The 17,330-nt window shown below is 38.7% G+C and overlaps 1 protein-coding gene across 2 annotated transcripts in view; it reads right to left on the reverse strand.

Moving 5' to 3' along the window:
* The window catches only part of WARS2 (tryptophanyl tRNA synthetase 2, mitochondrial), a 95,707-nt gene that overhangs the window by 18,803 nt on the left and 59,574 nt on the right, over positions 1-17,330 (reverse strand). For both annotated transcript variants that reach the window (XM_059136710.1, XM_059136711.1), the window contains exon 3: positions 1,590-1,670. In XM_059136710.1, coding sequence (XP_058992693.1) covers positions 1,590-1,670 — 81 coding nt within the window. The remainder of the gene's footprint in view (positions 1-1,589; positions 1,671-17,330) is intronic.

Genomic DNA, 17,330 nt, shown 5'->3' on the forward strand with positions numbered 1-17,330 from the left:
TGGTATGAGACTTGTAGAAGACATCGCCAATATTTGCTAATGAAGGGATGACCAGAGAAGGCAGTTACATGCTTTAGGATAAGGTTGGCATTTGAAATCCATGTTTTTACCCACAAATAAAATACCACAGTGGGCACCTAGGTGGCTCAGTCAGTTGAGGGACCCACTCCTGCTTTTGGCTCAGGCCATGATCTCAGGATATGAGATGAAGCCCTGCTTTGCCTCTGGGCTCAGCAGGGAGTCTGCTTCTCTCTCTCTCTTCCCCTTTCCCTCTGCCCCTCCCCCTGCTCATGCTCTGTCTCTCTAAAAAAATAATAAATAATTCGCAAAAAAAAAAATAAATAAATAAAAGAAATCACAGGCTGGTGGAAAGGCTTCCCAAGAATATAGGTTTCCCCTGCTACCTAAAACTTCTCATTACACCACTTTGCTTTTCCAAAAGACTGACATTAGTGCCCGCTTTCAGTAACTGAAAGAAAACGGAAGAGGATTTTGGCCTTTATGAAATGGTACTTGCTTCTTGGCTCTATTCCATTTCGGCTTATGAAAGGTTTCCTAGGGATGCGCAAGTTTTGGACAGTGGGGGGAAACCTGAGTTCGGGCATTCTCTAGTCACGTGTTATCAGCAGGTCCTCAGACATGATTTTAAAGTGGGAGCAATTCCCATTGAACTAGTATTCAGTTCTTCTGAAAAGGATTTTGGTATTCAACTTAGAGTATTTCTTGAAAATGAGAATGTCTTGGCTGAAACCAAAATACGGTAGAGAACATGACAGCATTTTGTTTGTAATCCCTCTGCAGCTTTACCCCTTAACCTCTTATTTCGGCACAGTCACTTTAAAACTCTTGTTTCTCTCTGCGATGGATCTGGAGGCTTCTGAATCAGCTTCTGAAGAAACCAATGGCCCTGAAAATATGCTGGAGAGAAGTTTGAAACTGAAATTCAGTGTTGACGCACTTGGGGGCTACCTACCCTCAGGTTATCCAATTGCAAAAATAAATGGAAATGAAGTACTATGAATTATCCAATTTATCTTTCTCAGTCGAACTTCCTAGAAAAAGTACAGCCTGAATTTTTCTGTGGGTTTGAACTGTTGCCTGGACTCAACTTGTTTAAATGTTAAATAAAATGTGCTGTTCCTTCTCTCCACAGTGAAAATATTTAAGCCTTACTGCCAGCTAATTACATGGGGATGGCAGGCAGCTTCAGGGTGCAGTAATCCAGAAATTGCGACTGTTTGTTAGTTATAATGTGGTAGGTCCAAGGTCATTAACAAATCTATTCAAAGGTCACTCTGATTTGGCCTACACAGATAAAATCAGTTTAAAATGTGGATATTTTTATCCTGTTTTTAAATTGGAATCCTGGTGAACCCTCTTATTTTGCATTTACTACCCTGAGGCAGAGAAACTAAGATGCTGTTCAGGCTACTGGTGAGTGACAGACCAGGGAGGCCAGTAAACTCAGGATTCCCAGAGCAGAACACGAAAATAAACAGGAGAAGGAAAAACAAAAACAAAAACAAAAACCAGTCACAAGGGGGACTTTGAATTTCTTTTTGTTTATTAATCAGATAGTTGGCATTTACCTTCCACTGGTGTAAATGCTGTAACCGGGGTAATCTGACCATGCAGGTAAGGATCCAACTTAATTGTGTGTGTTCAGACACCTAAAGAAATAAAACAGGACATTAGCGAAGGCAGTCAATGGTTTCTTACATATAAGGCAAGGCTCCACAGACAACTGGTATTACCTCAAGTGGCTGATATCACCCCAAATCAAGGTGATTTAAAAAAAAAAAATGACAGGCAAAGGGAACTGATTCTATAAGGCATGGAATTTTGGATGCAGAAGAAAATTTTAAAACTAACCAATACAATTACTATTGTAGTACTAAAATCTTCTTCCCAACATCCCTAGCAAGTGGCTGACCAGACTCTGCTTCAATCTCCTCAGGGAAGGGGTCTCATTTTGTCCTGAGGCATCTATTCCAGCTTTAAAAAGCCAAGGTAGCGATGCCTGGGTGGCTCAGTCAGTTAAGTGTCTGCCTTCATCTCAGGTCGCGATACCAGGGCCCTGGGATGGAGCCCCACATTGGGCTCCCTGCTCAGTGGGAAGTCTGTCTCTCCCTCTCCCACTCCCCCCTGTTTGTGTTCCCTCTCTTGCTGTGTCTCTCTCTGTCAAATAAATAAAATATTTTTTTTAAAGTGTAAAAAAAGAAAAAGCCAAGGTTATTAACACACGCACACGTGTGCGCGTTCACACACACTCAGACATACACACATTCAAGTTCTCTCTAAATAATTTCTAAATATATGAAAGCCACTCTAATAGCTCACATGTAAATAGTAGAGAAAGGTACTGGCCTTAAAATTAATGACTAAATCTTCTAGACCTGCAGTAATTTCCAATTTAGGAATCACTTTATCATCCTATAGAGTGTTTTGTTTTGTTTTGTTTTTCAGTTCCTATTTCTTCTCTCCCTTTTTTTTTCTTTTCTTTCTTTCTTCCCCATCCCCCCCTTCTCTTCTTCCTCTGCTTCCTCCTCCTCCTCTTTCTTCCTCTTCTTTTAAAAGGAGATCTAGTCAACAAGGAAATATAACCGTTTCTCAATCTGTTTTAACCAAATTTAATCAAGCAACCAAATCTGGCAACAGAGAGGGTGATTCTTGGGTCCAGGCCAGGTTCGAACTGATGACCTAGAATTTAAGGGCTATGTATTTCATTTCTAGACTCTGGGGATCCCAAGCCCATCATCCATCGTGGCGTTTTTGTGTGTGTGTCCATATGATTTCCTTAAAACGCAGAGACTGTTGCCAACTCTGAAAAGTGGCCCCAAATGTGTTCTTTGTGGGTTTTGCAAAGGGAACATAAAGGAACGGAGCCGAGTCAGCCCAGGCCTATTTTACTAGCAAGGAATCACCATCTGGTGTAAGATAGTTTCTCATTTTTTGACTCGAGTTGCGGAGAGGGAAGAGTTGTTTTTCACATGTTTGACAAGGAATTGCTTTTAAAGTTTTGCAAGTCGCTGGGCTGACTCTGTCATCTTTCTTCCAAGAGGCATTTGGGTTTCATTGAGAGCAGCATTGTCCATACAAATTGCTAACTGCTGCTGTAAACAAACAGCTATCAGACCAAAACAGTTACCCTGGATGGAAGCAAGAGGATTATAGTTGCTTCCAATCATCAAGCAAAACACATTTCCACTAGAATTAATAAAACAAGAGTTATTTTTTTGTCATGAAAAAAGTGGGAGAAAAATTTTTCTCTTCTTTACTGAATTAGGAAAAGGAATGAAAATATAGAAAATAACCACACATATGCAGAAAGAAAGAGACAAAATGACTCCTTCCCTTCAACTCCGGCTTACGTGCTCAGTTTCGGTGAAATGCAAGAAACCACCGTCATGTCTTCATGAAATCAAGTATTTTCCTTGGAGTAGCTTTTTATTTGAATGTAGAGAACGATACTTATTTAATATTCTGCAGAGATCTTCTTGGTATTTCCAAATAAGGGGGCATAAAACTAATCCAAATTATTCTTATGCAGAGAAAGGTAGGTAAAAAGGCAAATGTAACTTTCATAATTTATTGTTAATAATTATATAAGAAGGGATAGTATACTTCAGGATTTGGCTCTCTTAATTTATCCATATTCATGACAACTGTTTGGAAAGGTTCAGATTTCTATCTGGGGAAAAGTGAAAATGGTATCTAAATATAGTTAAACTGACTAAATGTTGCAAAACAAACAAAATAACCATAGGATCTGTTTTAGCCACAGGGGGGCAAAAAAAAAGCACGGAACATAGAAGGTGGCTTGTTGACCACCCACAAACAAGTCAGCAGTGACCGAAGATTCTGACTCCCTAACTATACCAAGTAAAGACATACACAACCTTCAGCTGTAGGCAGCTTTGCCTGGTTGGTTCACTGCAGTAAAGCAGTCTGGAACCGTGCTCAATAAATATTTGCTGAATGTATGGACAATATCAAAGGCTGCAGGAAGAAAGGTAAGGACTGAAAAGAATCCATTCGATTTAGCAACAGACATTAAAAGAAAAAAAAGATTTTATTTATTTATTAGAGAGAGAGAGAGCTTGAATGGGGTGGAGGGTTGTGGGGTGGGGAGGGGCAGAGGGAGAGGAAGAAGCAGTCTCCTAGCTGAGCAGGGAGCATGACTCAGAACTCGATTCCAGGACCCCAGGATCACAACCTGAGATGAAGGCAGACGCTTAACCGACTGAGCCACACAGGTGCTCTAACAACAGACTTGTTGGTGATCCAGGCACTCCAGGGGAGTGACTGGGAGAGAAGCTAAATTATAGGGGGTGGACTGAAGTGTGACAGGATACGAAGACTGATACACAAGAAGTACAGCAGAGCATTTCAGAGCTCTGCCTTTGGAATGAGGCTGTCTGTATCTGAATGCTAATTCTGCCATCTATGAGCTGGGTGACCCTGTGTAAGTGACTTTGCGCTGTGCCCTAGTTTTCTCACTTATAAAATGAGGTTAACAATAGTATCTACCTGGCAGTGCTTAGAACGGTACCTAGCCCACAGCAAGCAATCAATAAATGGTGGTTATTATTATAGATAACTTTTAGAAAGGCTTCTGTTTTAACTTTCTATTTTGAGATAATTGTAGATTCATGTATAGCTATAAGAAATAATACAGTGCAACCCAATATACCTTCACCCAATTTCCCCCAATGGCAAGATCTTGCATAAAAACTATTCTATAATATCACAACCAGGAAATTGAATTGGATACAATCCATCTGTCCCGGTTAGATTTCACAGTGTTACATGTGCTCATTGTGTGGGTGTATTTAGTTCCATGCAATTTTATCACATACGTAAGGAGAGAGATGGGAATAACTAGTAGGGGTTAGAGAATAAAAAAAACTTAGTTTTTTAAGGTGGGATAGACCTACTTTCTATAAGATGTCTTCCACTGAAGCAGGGGGAGGGGAAATAAATAGAGACGAGGATTTATCTTATGAGACAGGAGTGGAGAGCAGAAGTTAGAGAACTTCATATCTAATAGGCGCTGTTATCTCTGAAAATAGAGCAGATGGGTGAATAGAAACAAATAGGATGAGAAATACACTCAATGGAATTTCTGGGTTTGATAGGACAGAAGAAAAAATCTTCTGGAATTGAGTTATGTAAGGCTTGATGTTTGGTGGATGCTTTTGAGGACAGTTGAGTAATATTCCATTGTATATACAGTGACTAACACAACATAATAAAAAAAATAGAGTCTAAGACTTAAAAAAAAAGAAAGAGGACAGTTGTTCAAAATATACACTCTTGGGAAAGCACTGCTGATCTTTAAGGGAGACGAAAATGTTCTGCATAAATCATAGGTTTTTAAAAAAATTTGCAGGAAAAAAATTAAATCAGTTGGTTGCATTTGATTTCCTTGAGTCAGCACAAAATCCTAATGGGATCCAAAAAGTACTAACATAAAGCAAAAAATATTGACATATTAAATTACCACAAATTTAATAACTTCTCTTTATCAAACACCATCATTTAAAGAGGAAAAAGGCAAGTCACAGAGTGGAAGGAGATATTTGTAAACTCATACAGAATATATTGGTATACAGAATATATAAAGAATTCCTACAAACTGGGGCACCTGGGTGGCTCAGAGGGTTAAGGATCTGACTTCAGCTCAGGTCATGATCTCGGGTTCCTGAGATTGAGCCCGGCATTTAGCCCCACATGGAGCTGCTCGTCAGGCTCCATGATCAGTGGGGAGTGTGATTGTAACTCTCCTTCTCCCCTCAGCTCATGCTCTCTCTCTCTCTCTCACAAATAAAATCTTTTTTTTTTTTTAATTTAATTTATTTATTTAACAGAGAGAGAAAGATCACAAGTTGGCAGAGAGGTAGGCAGAGAGAGAGGGGGAAGCAGGCTCCCTGCTGAGCAGAGAGCTCCATGTGGGGCTCGATCCGATGACCCTGAGATCACAACCTGAGCCAAAGGCAGAGGCTTAACCCACTGAGCCATCCAGGTGCCCATCTCATAAATAAAATCTTTAAGGAAAAAAAGAATTCTTACAAATTTATTAGAAAAAAAAGCAGATAACACTATGAAAATGGGCCAAATGCATTAAGTTCAAATTAAAGTCATAATGTGATACCATAAAGAAAGATTAAAATGAAAAATACCAAGTGTGGCAAGGATATTGAGTAAATGTAATACTTATACACTACTGCGAGAATGTAAATTGGTATACCAACGTTGAAAACTGACTGTATCCACAAACATTTAACATTCATTTAACAAATGTCCCAGGTGTTTCATTTCTAGGTATCTATCTAACAAAAACGTGCACATATATACAAAGATATATGTGCAAGAATTCATTGTAACAACTCCAGATTGTAAGCAATCCAAATGTCCACCCAAGTAGAAGAGATAAATTGTGGCCTATTCATACAATGGAAAACTAGAGCAATAAGGATGAATTTCATAAACATAATGTCGAGTGAAAGAAGCCAGACACAAAAAAAATTTATACTAAATAATTCAAATTAGACCAAGTTTAAAAACAGGTTATCTTGGAGGAAGGGGTAGTTAGTGACTGGAAAGGGGCATGAAGAACTTTCTGGGTACAAGTTCACAGTGTGTTCAATTTGCGAAAATAGAATAAAAGGCTAGTAAATCTAACTACATTTGGTCTCAAATTAAAAAAAAAAATTTTTTTTCCGTGTTTAAAACAACCTGGAGGGCCCTCCGGAATGGCAGAGTAACAAGCTCTGAAAATCGACTCCTCCATAAAAGCAACGAGAAAAGTAGCAAAAAATGTCAAAGGCAGTTCTTACAGAACTCTGGGAAATTAACGAAAGGCCTGCCTAATGTGATGAGTACTTCTTTAAGAAAAATATTGGAAACTCAGAAGCAACAGCCTTTTGTGGCATTTTTTTTTTTAAGATTTTATTTATTTATTTGACAGACAGAGATCACAAGTAGGCAGAGAGGCAGGCAGAGAGAGAGGGGGAAGCAGGCTTCCCGCTGAGCAGAGAGCCCGATGCGGGGCTCGATCCCAGGACCTTGGGATCATGACCTGAGCCGAAGGCAGAGGCTTTAACCCACTGAGCCACCCAGGCGCCCCCTTTTGTGGCATTTTAACTCACCACCTTCCCATCATCCTTGCCCATGCCTGGGATAGCTATGTAAAGCAGCCTAGCAGGCCATTGGAAAGGGAAGACTGGGTTTGGAGCTTCTCAAAAAAATCATTCTCATCTGCAGAGAACTGTCACTACTTGAGCTGACAGTTCCGTAGAAAAACCCCATTTGCAGAGTGTGTTGTTAACTGACCTCACTTAGAGCACACTTGGTGGGAAAAACCCTATCCACAGGACATTTTCCAGAAGTAATCAGCAGCAGTGATTTTATATTGCAGCTGCCTGAGGTGTTGCTACCAGGAGAGGAAGGTCAGGGGCTAGCCAAAAACTTAAAAGAAAAAACTAGGAAATGATATGCCCATTGGGTGCTTTGGAAAAACCGGACATATTCGTGGGCCAGCGAAGAGGACACATACATGTCTGGGGCTATGGACGTGGCCAGGAGAGACCTGAGAAGACCCTAATCTTTCACCTCTGGTTCACCTTGAGGCCCTGTGTAAACCTCTCAGCAAAGGGTCAAAAATATAGGATTGAGGGGCACATGATGGCTCAGAGGGGTTAAGTGGCTGCCTTTGGCTCAGGTCATGATCTCAGGGTCCTGGAATCAAGCTCCACATTGGGCTTCCTGCTCAGCAGGGAGTCTGCTTCTCCCTCTCCCTCTGCCCCTCCTCCCTGCTTGTGATCTCTCTTTCTCAAATAAATAAATAAAATAAAATAAAAATTTTTTTTAAATTATAGGATCAAAAGGCATTTAGAAAAGTCTGAACACTAAGCTAACCCAACAGCCTGCAGCAGCCAGATGCAACAGCAAAGACACTTTGTATAATTTCTGCAGGAAAGTCACTAACCAATCAGCAATGACAAAAAAGAACCCTAAGTGTGTGTGGGGGGTTTCACTAGTGAATTCCAACAAACATTTAAAAAATAGATACCAATTTTTCATAATCTCTTCCAGAAAATTAAAAAAAAAAAAAAAAAGGATGGCATGCTTCCCTACTTAACCAGAGAGGCCAGTTTTACCTTGATAACAAAGCGAGGCAAAGGCATGACAACAAAAGACAGCTACAGACAAATAAATCCTTAACAAAATACTAATAAACCAAATGTGTGAACATATATAAAGAATTATATACAGCATGATCAAATGGGATTTATTCCAGAAATGCAAGCTTAGTTTAAAAGCCAAGAATCAGTCAGTGTAATAGTACAGTAGTCTAACAATGCACTATTGATATAAGGATAGAATATGTAGATCAACAGAATGGAACTGAGAGTCCAGAAATAAATCCATCCATCTACAGTCAATCCATTTTCTCTCACTTATTTGAGAGAGAGAGAGACAAGAGATAGCAACAGAGAGCACAAGCAGGGAGAGGGAGAAGCAAACTCCCCGCCGAGCAGGGAGGCCAGATGTGGGACTCGATCTCAGGACCCTGGCATCATGAGCCAAGCCGAAGGCAGATGCTTAACTGACTTAGCCACCCAGGTGCCCCCAGTCAATCCATTTTCAGCAAGGGTGCCAAGACAGTTCAATGGGGGAAGGCTCAATCTTTCAACAAATGGTGGTGAGGTAAGTGAATATCTACACGCACATATTTACATGTAGAAGGATGATGTTGGACCAGACCCCAACCTCTCACCATTTATAAAAAGTAACTCAAAATGGGTCACAGACATAAATGTATAAACTGTATTATAGCATATTATATTATAGTATAAACTATAAAATGCTTAGAAAAAAACATAGGAGTAAATTTCCATGACCTTGGGTTAAGCAACAGTTTGTTAAATATGACATCAAACGTACAAGCAACAAAAGAAAAAAAAATTAACAAATTAGACTTCATCAAAATGAAAAAACTTTTTTGTGTTTCAAAGGGCACCGTCAAGAAAGTGAAAGTCAATTCACAAAATGAAGAAGATACTTGCAAATCCTACTCATCTCATGAAGGAACTGTATCCTGAATATTAAAAAACCCTTTTTTTAAAAAAAAATATTTTATTTATTTATCAGATAGAAAGAGAGCATGAACAGAGAAATGGCAGGCAGAGGGAGAAACAGGCTCCCCACTGAGCAAGGAACTGGATGCAGGACTCAATTCCAGGACCCTGGAATAAAGATCTGGGCTGAAAGCAGATACAACTGTCAGGGCCATCCAGGCACCCCTAAAAAAAAAAAAACAAAAAACAAAAAAAACTTATAACTCAACAATTAAAGAGAGGGCATGTATCGCATGGAGCACTGGGTGTGGTGCATAAACAATGAATCTTGGAACACTGAAAAAAAATTAAATTAAAATCGAGTGCTCATGTGAAAATAACATAAAAAGCTGAACGATTCTGGGTGTTATGTGTAATAAATGTTCAATAAATGTTTTGATGAATTTCACTGAGAAAAAAATAAATTTAAAAAAAGAGAAAGAAAGCCAATTAAAATGAGCAAAGGATTTGAAAAGACATTTCTCCAAAGAAGTTATACAAATAACCAATAAGCCTACGAAAGGATGCTCAACATCATTAGTCATTAGGAAAATAGAAATCAAAACCATATTGAGATCCCATTTCACACTCACCCGAATAGCTAAAATAAAAAAAAAAAGACAGACAATAACAAGGTTTGGGAAGGGAACGGAGAACTTGGAATTCCTATACACTGGTGGTGGAACCCTCATACAAAGTGATGCAGCCACTTTCAAAACAGTTTAAAAGTCCTTCAAAATGGTAAATACAGAGTCACCATAGACCCAGCAATTTCACTCCTGGTGTATACCAAGATAACTGAAAACATACAAAAAACGTTACACAGATGTTCATGGCAGCATCATTCATGATAGCTAAAATCGGAAATAACCCAAATGTCCATTAACTGATGAACAAATGAACAAAATGTGGTCTATATATACAACAATAAAAACAAATGAAATACTGATAATGCTAAAACATGGATAAACACTGAACACATTATGGGAAATGAAAGAAGCCAATCACAAAAAGAACACTATATGATTCCATCTGTAGGAAGTGTTCAGAAAAGGCAAATCCACAAGGGACAAAGTAGATCAGTGCCTGCCAGGGAGTGGGTAGAGTAGGCAAAGACCACAGGGTTTGTTTCCGGAGTGACGAAAGTGTTCTAAAATTGATTTTGGTGAAAGATGCACCACTCTGTGGATGTACTAAAAACCAGTAAATTTACAATCTAGGTGAGTGAATTGTATGATATATCTCAATAAACAGTTTCAATAACTATCCCAGGGCATTTCATCACAAGTATGCCTTGAGACATCAGCAATTAATTATTCAGTGGCAATAAAGGGAACATCGTTTCAGGATTTTCTGATCTTTAGCATGATCTCTATTTTCCTCCACGTGTGAATTACTGGTCCTCAAGGCAAAGTCGACTCCCCATCCTTTCAAATCGGTTAGTGGGGAGAATGGCTTCACGTCAATAAAGAAAGATAAAGACAGTGGAGCTGCCACGGCGATGAGACTCCCCTCGCATCAGCCCATTCCAGTCAGGTTTTCACCTCTACCACTCCACGGCAATCGGGCACCACTGCCAGCAAGGGTAGTGGCTAGGATAAAGCATTAATATTATATTCGTGTCAATCAACATATTAGTATTGTCTTAATACTGCAGACACCCAGGTCTTTGTCCTTGATTTCTTACTGCTATTCTTTTCTCCACTCACACGTTTTGCACTTTCATCTCTTATCATGGCTTTAGATACAATCACAGCTTTAAATACACTCTATATTACTGATGAGTTTTAAATTTATAACCCCGGCCAGACCTCTTTGCTCAACTCCAGATTCATATATCCAACGATTGATGGAGCATCTTTACGTAGATACCTAGTGGACACCTCAAACTTAACACACCCCAAATTGAATCCCCACTCCTCCACTCTGAACCTGCTCTGTCCGTGCTTGTCATCCCTGTTGGTGGCAACTCCAACCTTGCAGTTACTTAGGCAAACACTTTGAAGACATTCTCACGTCTCTTTTTCTCTCACACTCCACGTTGAATCCAGCTGCAAATCTTGCTAATTCTACCTTCAAAAGATACTCAGAATCGTACTGCTTTTTACCACCTCCCCCAGCGCGCTGGCCCAGGCACCATCAACCCTTAGCTGGGTCACTGTAATAACTTGCTAACTGGGCTCCTTGTTTACACTGACTTTTCATACAGTCTATTCTCAACCTAGCAGCGGAAGTGATCCTTTAAATATGTAGGTCATGTGACTTCTCTGGTCAAAACCCTGCACTTCTTACCACCTCTAAGTAAAAGCCAAAAGACCTTACAATGGCCTGTCCGAGCAGGCACGATCACCTCCTCCAGCCAACTCTGTATTATCTGTGGTTCCAATAGCCCAACCCTCCCTCCTTGCTCCCCCTCCTCCAGCCATGCTGGCCTCCTCGTGTGCCCTCAACACACTAGGGCCTTTGCACTGGCTCTTTCTGTGGTTCAGATTCTCCTCCCCTGGATAGCCACATGGTTAACTCCTTCACCTTGTCTTTGCTCAAACACCATCTTAGTAAGGGGCTTTACCCAGACCACACTGTTTAAACCAACAATCTGTTTCCCTCAATGGCACTCCTAATATCCTTTAATTTTTTTTCTGTATTACCTATCACCATATGTTTGGCTAATTTATTATAGTTATTATTTATACTGTGTTACCCCAACAGAATATAAGTACCACGATGGCAAAGATTTTTGTCTCCTTTCTTCACTGTTACAATGTGAGTACCTAGCAGAGTATCCAAGACACAGTAAATGCCTAATAAATTTTGTTAAATGAATGCATGAATGAAATTAAAGATTTATTAATAGGGAAATGTTTAAAGTTTTCAGAAAAGTTTAAAGAAATGTTTAAAGCATTTAAAGTGTGGCATATTTATATAATAGCATACTACACAACACATGAAAGAAATGAGCTAGATTTATATGCATAAACATGAGATCACAAAAACACACTGCTGTATAAAAAAAGAAAACTGCTAAAAGGTACTCCAATATGGCATCACTTATATAATTTTTTTAAAACCACAGAAATGAAAATATTATATATTATTCATGAGATTATATGTGTAAAAAGTATCACAAATTGGCTAGACCGATATACATCAAATCCACAATTTTGGTTGCCTGGGGAGGGAGAAAAGAGACGGAGAGAGGAGGGGTACAGGTAGTAGGCACAGGGAGTGGGGGAAGGGTTAAAGAGGACTTCTCCTTCTTAATTATTTTTTATTATAATTATTTTAATATAAGAAAGTCAAGCAAATATGACAAAATGTTAACAATATTCACCCCTACTGTTGGGAACATGAGTGTTTATTATATCATTCTCTGTATTTTGCTGCATTTAAAATTTTTTTCTCAAAAAATATCTAATTAACAAAAAGAGTATGGAATATCATGATTCCCAAAACTATAGCTGCTAGATATCAATCAAACCCACTCAAGCAATTAGCTGGTTCAGTAAATACTGGATCAGTGTCTAAGATACCTTCAGTGTCCCTTACAACTTCACTACTTCCCATATAAACATTATCTTCCCAGGAGTCATGTCCTATAAATTTTGGTTAGAACACTTGGGAGACTACGCAGACTCAGAAGTTCCCATTTATCATATCTTCTTGAAATGAACGATTTCATGCTCAGTTATTTTTATTGGACTCTTTTCATCCCCATGACAAATCCCCTTAACAGAACCTTGTTTGGGGATCCGATCTTAATTAAAAGAATTATGTTATAAATAACAACCTCTCTTCTACTATCAGTATTTATGCTTGCAATGAATATCTCTGTGTACATATTTGAATTTTTCTATACTTCTTCTTAGTCCAATACTTCTAAAGCTAAATAAATAGCTTTTATCAGCCTGCTGTTGAGTTAAAAGTCACACCCATCTAAATTCTATTGCTTATTGTGTATGCTTGTGTATGTGTACGTATGTTTTTGAAAACTCTATTGCATTATATTAGTCAGCTATTTCTAAGCTACATTGAGTAACAACTCCAAATATAAATGGCTTACAGTAATGGTTTCTTTCTCATACACATTACATATTGGTAGCTGTAGGCTGGCTACAACTTTGCTTTATATACCTTCTCATTCCAAGACCCAAACCAAAGGAGTTCTCCCTCCCAGAACATGCAATTCTTGAGCTAGAGGAAAAGAGCAGCAGTTAGAACAAGCACGGAATTGCTTTTAAACATTCTGCTTAGGCATTGTGTCCAAAACGCCCTCTCACTTTCCACTGGCTAAATCAAGTCATAGGGACGAGCCCAACGTCAGTGGGATATGAAGAGACACTTCTCCCATACGATGCCCTCACAGCCACACGGCAATGGATGAGGACATGTGATCCTCATACGTGGGGGCTAGCGAATTACTGCTCACAGGCCGAATGTGGCGTGTGCATTGTTTTCATTCAGCCCATGTTTTTTACATTTTTTATTATTTTATTTTATTGATTTACTAACATATAATGTATTATTTGTTTCCGTTATTTACATTTTTAAAGGGTAGTCAAATAAAAGAGAGAGATAGAAAGAAGGAGAAGGCAAAAGAGGCATTAGAGGAGAAGAGGGGGTGGTGATAGAGACTGAATGTGGTCTGCAAAGCCTAAAATATTTACTTTCTATGCCTTTCCACAAAAGGGTGGCTGATCCCTGTTCTTACAGGAAATGAACATGGATAATTAAAATAATCACAGTCTACTAGAAAGCAACTTCCAAAACTAGCAACCTTGAGGAAGGAGAAGAGAGCTATTCTGTACAGAATTTGATGGCAGATGGTTTGTTTTTTTTTTTGTTTTTTTTTTTTTTATTTGACAGAGAGATCACAAGTAGGCAGAGAGGCAGGCAGAGAGAGGGCAGGAAGCAGGCTCCCCGCTGAGCAGAGAGCCTAATGTGGGGCTCGATCCCAGGACCCTGGGATCATGACCTGAGCAGAAGGCAGAGGCTTACCTCACTGAGCCACCCAGGCACCCCTCACCTCAAATTATTTTTTAAAAAAGGTCGGAGGTAAAGCTGGTCAGAGTTAAAAAGAAAAGCTCTGGGTTCAGATATGTTAAAATTGAGAGAAAGAGATGTCTAGAGGATAGGTAGGAGTGTAAGTCTAGAATTAAGGAGAAAGGTCGGGGCTAGTGACAAAAGTCAGGAAAGAAAATGGCTGAAACTTAGGGAAGGTGGTCAGACTTCAGGAAGGTGGAATACATAGATAGATTTTTATCTCAGGACGGAAATTCTGAGGAACTAAAGAAGAGGAGTCAATAAAGGAAACAAATGAACTCTCAGAGAAATAGAAGAAAAATGCACTACTGCTGTATCATTGAAGTCAAGAGAAAATCCTAACAGGAAGAAGCGGTCAATATATAAATGATCAGAGAAATGAAGAAGTTTAAGAATTAAGAAGAGACTAAGCCCAGGCGAAGAGGTCACATGGCCCTTCCTTAAAAACACAAGCACTTAGCACTTAGTTGTGTTCTTACTCCTGTGACAGGACACAAAGAAGTAGGAAATATGTTTGTAGGGGCTCCTGGCTGGCTCAGTCCTTGGAACCTGCCCCTCTTGATCTCGAGGTTGTTAAGTTCAAGTCACACAGTGGGTGTACAAATTATTTAAAAATAAAATCTTAAAAAAAGAAAATACATTTGTAAAAGATGGCTCTCCCTAGGTATTTTTTGTTTGTTTTGATTCGGATAAATAATGTTTAGACAAGGAAAGACATGAATTTCAAAACAAACAAAAATAATGAAAATCTTACATTATAAGAAGGTTTTCATATTCTTATTTAAGCTCTTTTTAGTTCTTGACTAAAATTTCTTGATATTCTTGGCAATTAAAGTCCTTTCAATCTAATTCAAAGCACTCTCCTAAGTAAATTTCTCTCTTTCATATTTTCCTTGGAGTGGGGTCAAAAGTTGCAACACTTGGTTTCACAGTGCTTCTGGTTGGTTTAAAATCTGTAATATTTGGGGGCACCTGGGTGGCTCAGTCAGTTAAGCATCTGCCTTCAGCTCAGGTCATGATCTCAGGGTCCTGAGATCGAGCCCCGCATTGGGCTCCGTGCTCAGTAAGGAGTCTGCTTCTTCCTCTGCCCTTCCTTGTGCTCTCCCACTCTCTCTGCCTCTAATAAATAAAATCTTTTAAAAAAATACTAAATTTTAGTAAGGCTATAAAGCAGCCCAAACTCTCATACATTTCTGGCAAGAGTATAAAATGGCAATTTCTTACAAAATTAGACATATACTTACCAAATGACCCAATAATTCCAGTGCTAGGCATTTACCCATGAGAAATTAAGACATTGTCTACAAAATGACTTGTACACAAATGCTCATAGTATTTCAGCTATAATAGCCTGAATAACCCCAAACATCCATCAACTGGTGAGTAGATAGACAGTTATAGAATATTTAGCCACTGGAATACTATTCAACGATAAAAAAGGAGTTTGTAACAACACAAAGGAGTCTCAGAAGTATTATGTTGATAGAAGCCAAGCACATTAGAGTTCATATTATATAATTATATTTATATGATATCCTAGAACAGGCAGAACAAGTCCATAATAACAGAAAACAGATCAGTGGTCTCCAGGAGCAGGGGTGAGGGATTGACTGCAAAGGGGCATGAGGGAGATTTTGGGGGACATTGAAATGTTCTCTGTCTTGATAGGTGTGATGATTACACACATGTGTGTGGATTTGTCAAAACTCAATGGACCGAGCCGCTAAAATAGGTCCATCTTACTGTGTGTAAATTATGCCTCATCAAAGTTGATGTAATGTTTTAAAAATTTTTTAAGTAACTAAGCACTTAGGATGTTGTTATTATCAAGTAGCTAAAATACTATGAGCATTTGTGTACAAGTCATTTTGTAGACAATGTCTTAATTTCTCATGGGTAAATACCTAGCACTGGAATTATTGGGTCATTTGGTAAGTATATGTTTAATTTTGTAAGAAATTGCCATTTTATACTCTTGCCAGCAATGTATGAGAGTTTGAGCTGCTTTATAGCCTCACTAAAATTTAGTACTGCCAGTATTTTTAATTTTAGTCATTAAACTAGGTGAAATGGTTTATCCCTTTGGTTTTATTTTGCATTTCTCTGATGACCATGATGTTGAACTTTTCATGTGCTTACTTCTTTATTTGTGAAATGTCTGTTCAAATATAGTGACCAATTATAAAATTAGGCTGTCTTATTATATTATTGAGATAAGAGTTCTGTATAATTTGGACACAAAGTTTTATCAGATATATGTGTTACAATATTTTCCCTTTATGGCTCACCTGTCCATCTTCTTAATGGGGTATTTTAAAGAATAGAAGCTTTATCTTTTCATGAAGTCAAATGTATCATTTTCGTTGAAGTTAAATGTTTTTTGTATACTTTCTAAGAAATCTTTGCCTACCCTCAAAGTCTGGAAGATTTCCCCCCCTGATTTCCTCTAGAAGTTTTATAGTTTTCACTTTCATATTTATTTATTTATTTATTTATTTTTAATTTTCTTTTCTTTTTTTTTTTTTAAATATTTTTTATTTATTTATTTGACAGAGAGAGATGACAAGCAGGCAGAGAGAGAGGAGGAAGCAGGCTCCCCGCTGAGCAGAGAGCCCGATGCGGGGCTCGATTCCAGGACCCTGGGATCATGACCTGAGCCGAAGGCAGCGGCTCAACCCACTGAGCCACCCAGGCGCCCCTCACTTTCATATTTAGATCCATGGTAGTTTTCAGTTGATTTGTTGCGAATGGTGTTAGGTAAGAGCCAAAGTTCATTCCCTGCCCCCACATAGAGATCCAGTTTGATACCCAACACCATTCGCTGAAAAGACTATCCTTTCCCCCAATGAAATGGTTTGACACTCCTGTTGAAAACATTTGGCTTCTGGATGTGGGTATACTTCTGGATTCCCTATTCCTTCCCGTTGATCTATTAGTCTATTTTTATATCAAGACCACACTCACGTGATTACCGTAGTGTGGCATTAAGTCTTAAAGAAAGGTGGTTTAAGTCATCCAACTGTGTTTTCTTTTTCAGCATTGTTTTGGGTACAGTATTGTTCAGTATTGTTTTCTTTTTCAAAATTCTTTTGGGTATTCTACGTACTCTCTGTATTGCCATATGCATTTCAGATCCAATTTTGTCAGCATCTACAACACTGTAATTGG

This window comes from Mustela lutreola, chromosome 10 (assembly GCF_030435805.1).
Source record: "Mustela lutreola isolate mMusLut2 chromosome 10, mMusLut2.pri, whole genome shotgun sequence".
Taxonomy (NCBI): Eukaryota; Metazoa; Chordata; class Mammalia; order Carnivora; family Mustelidae; genus Mustela; species Mustela lutreola.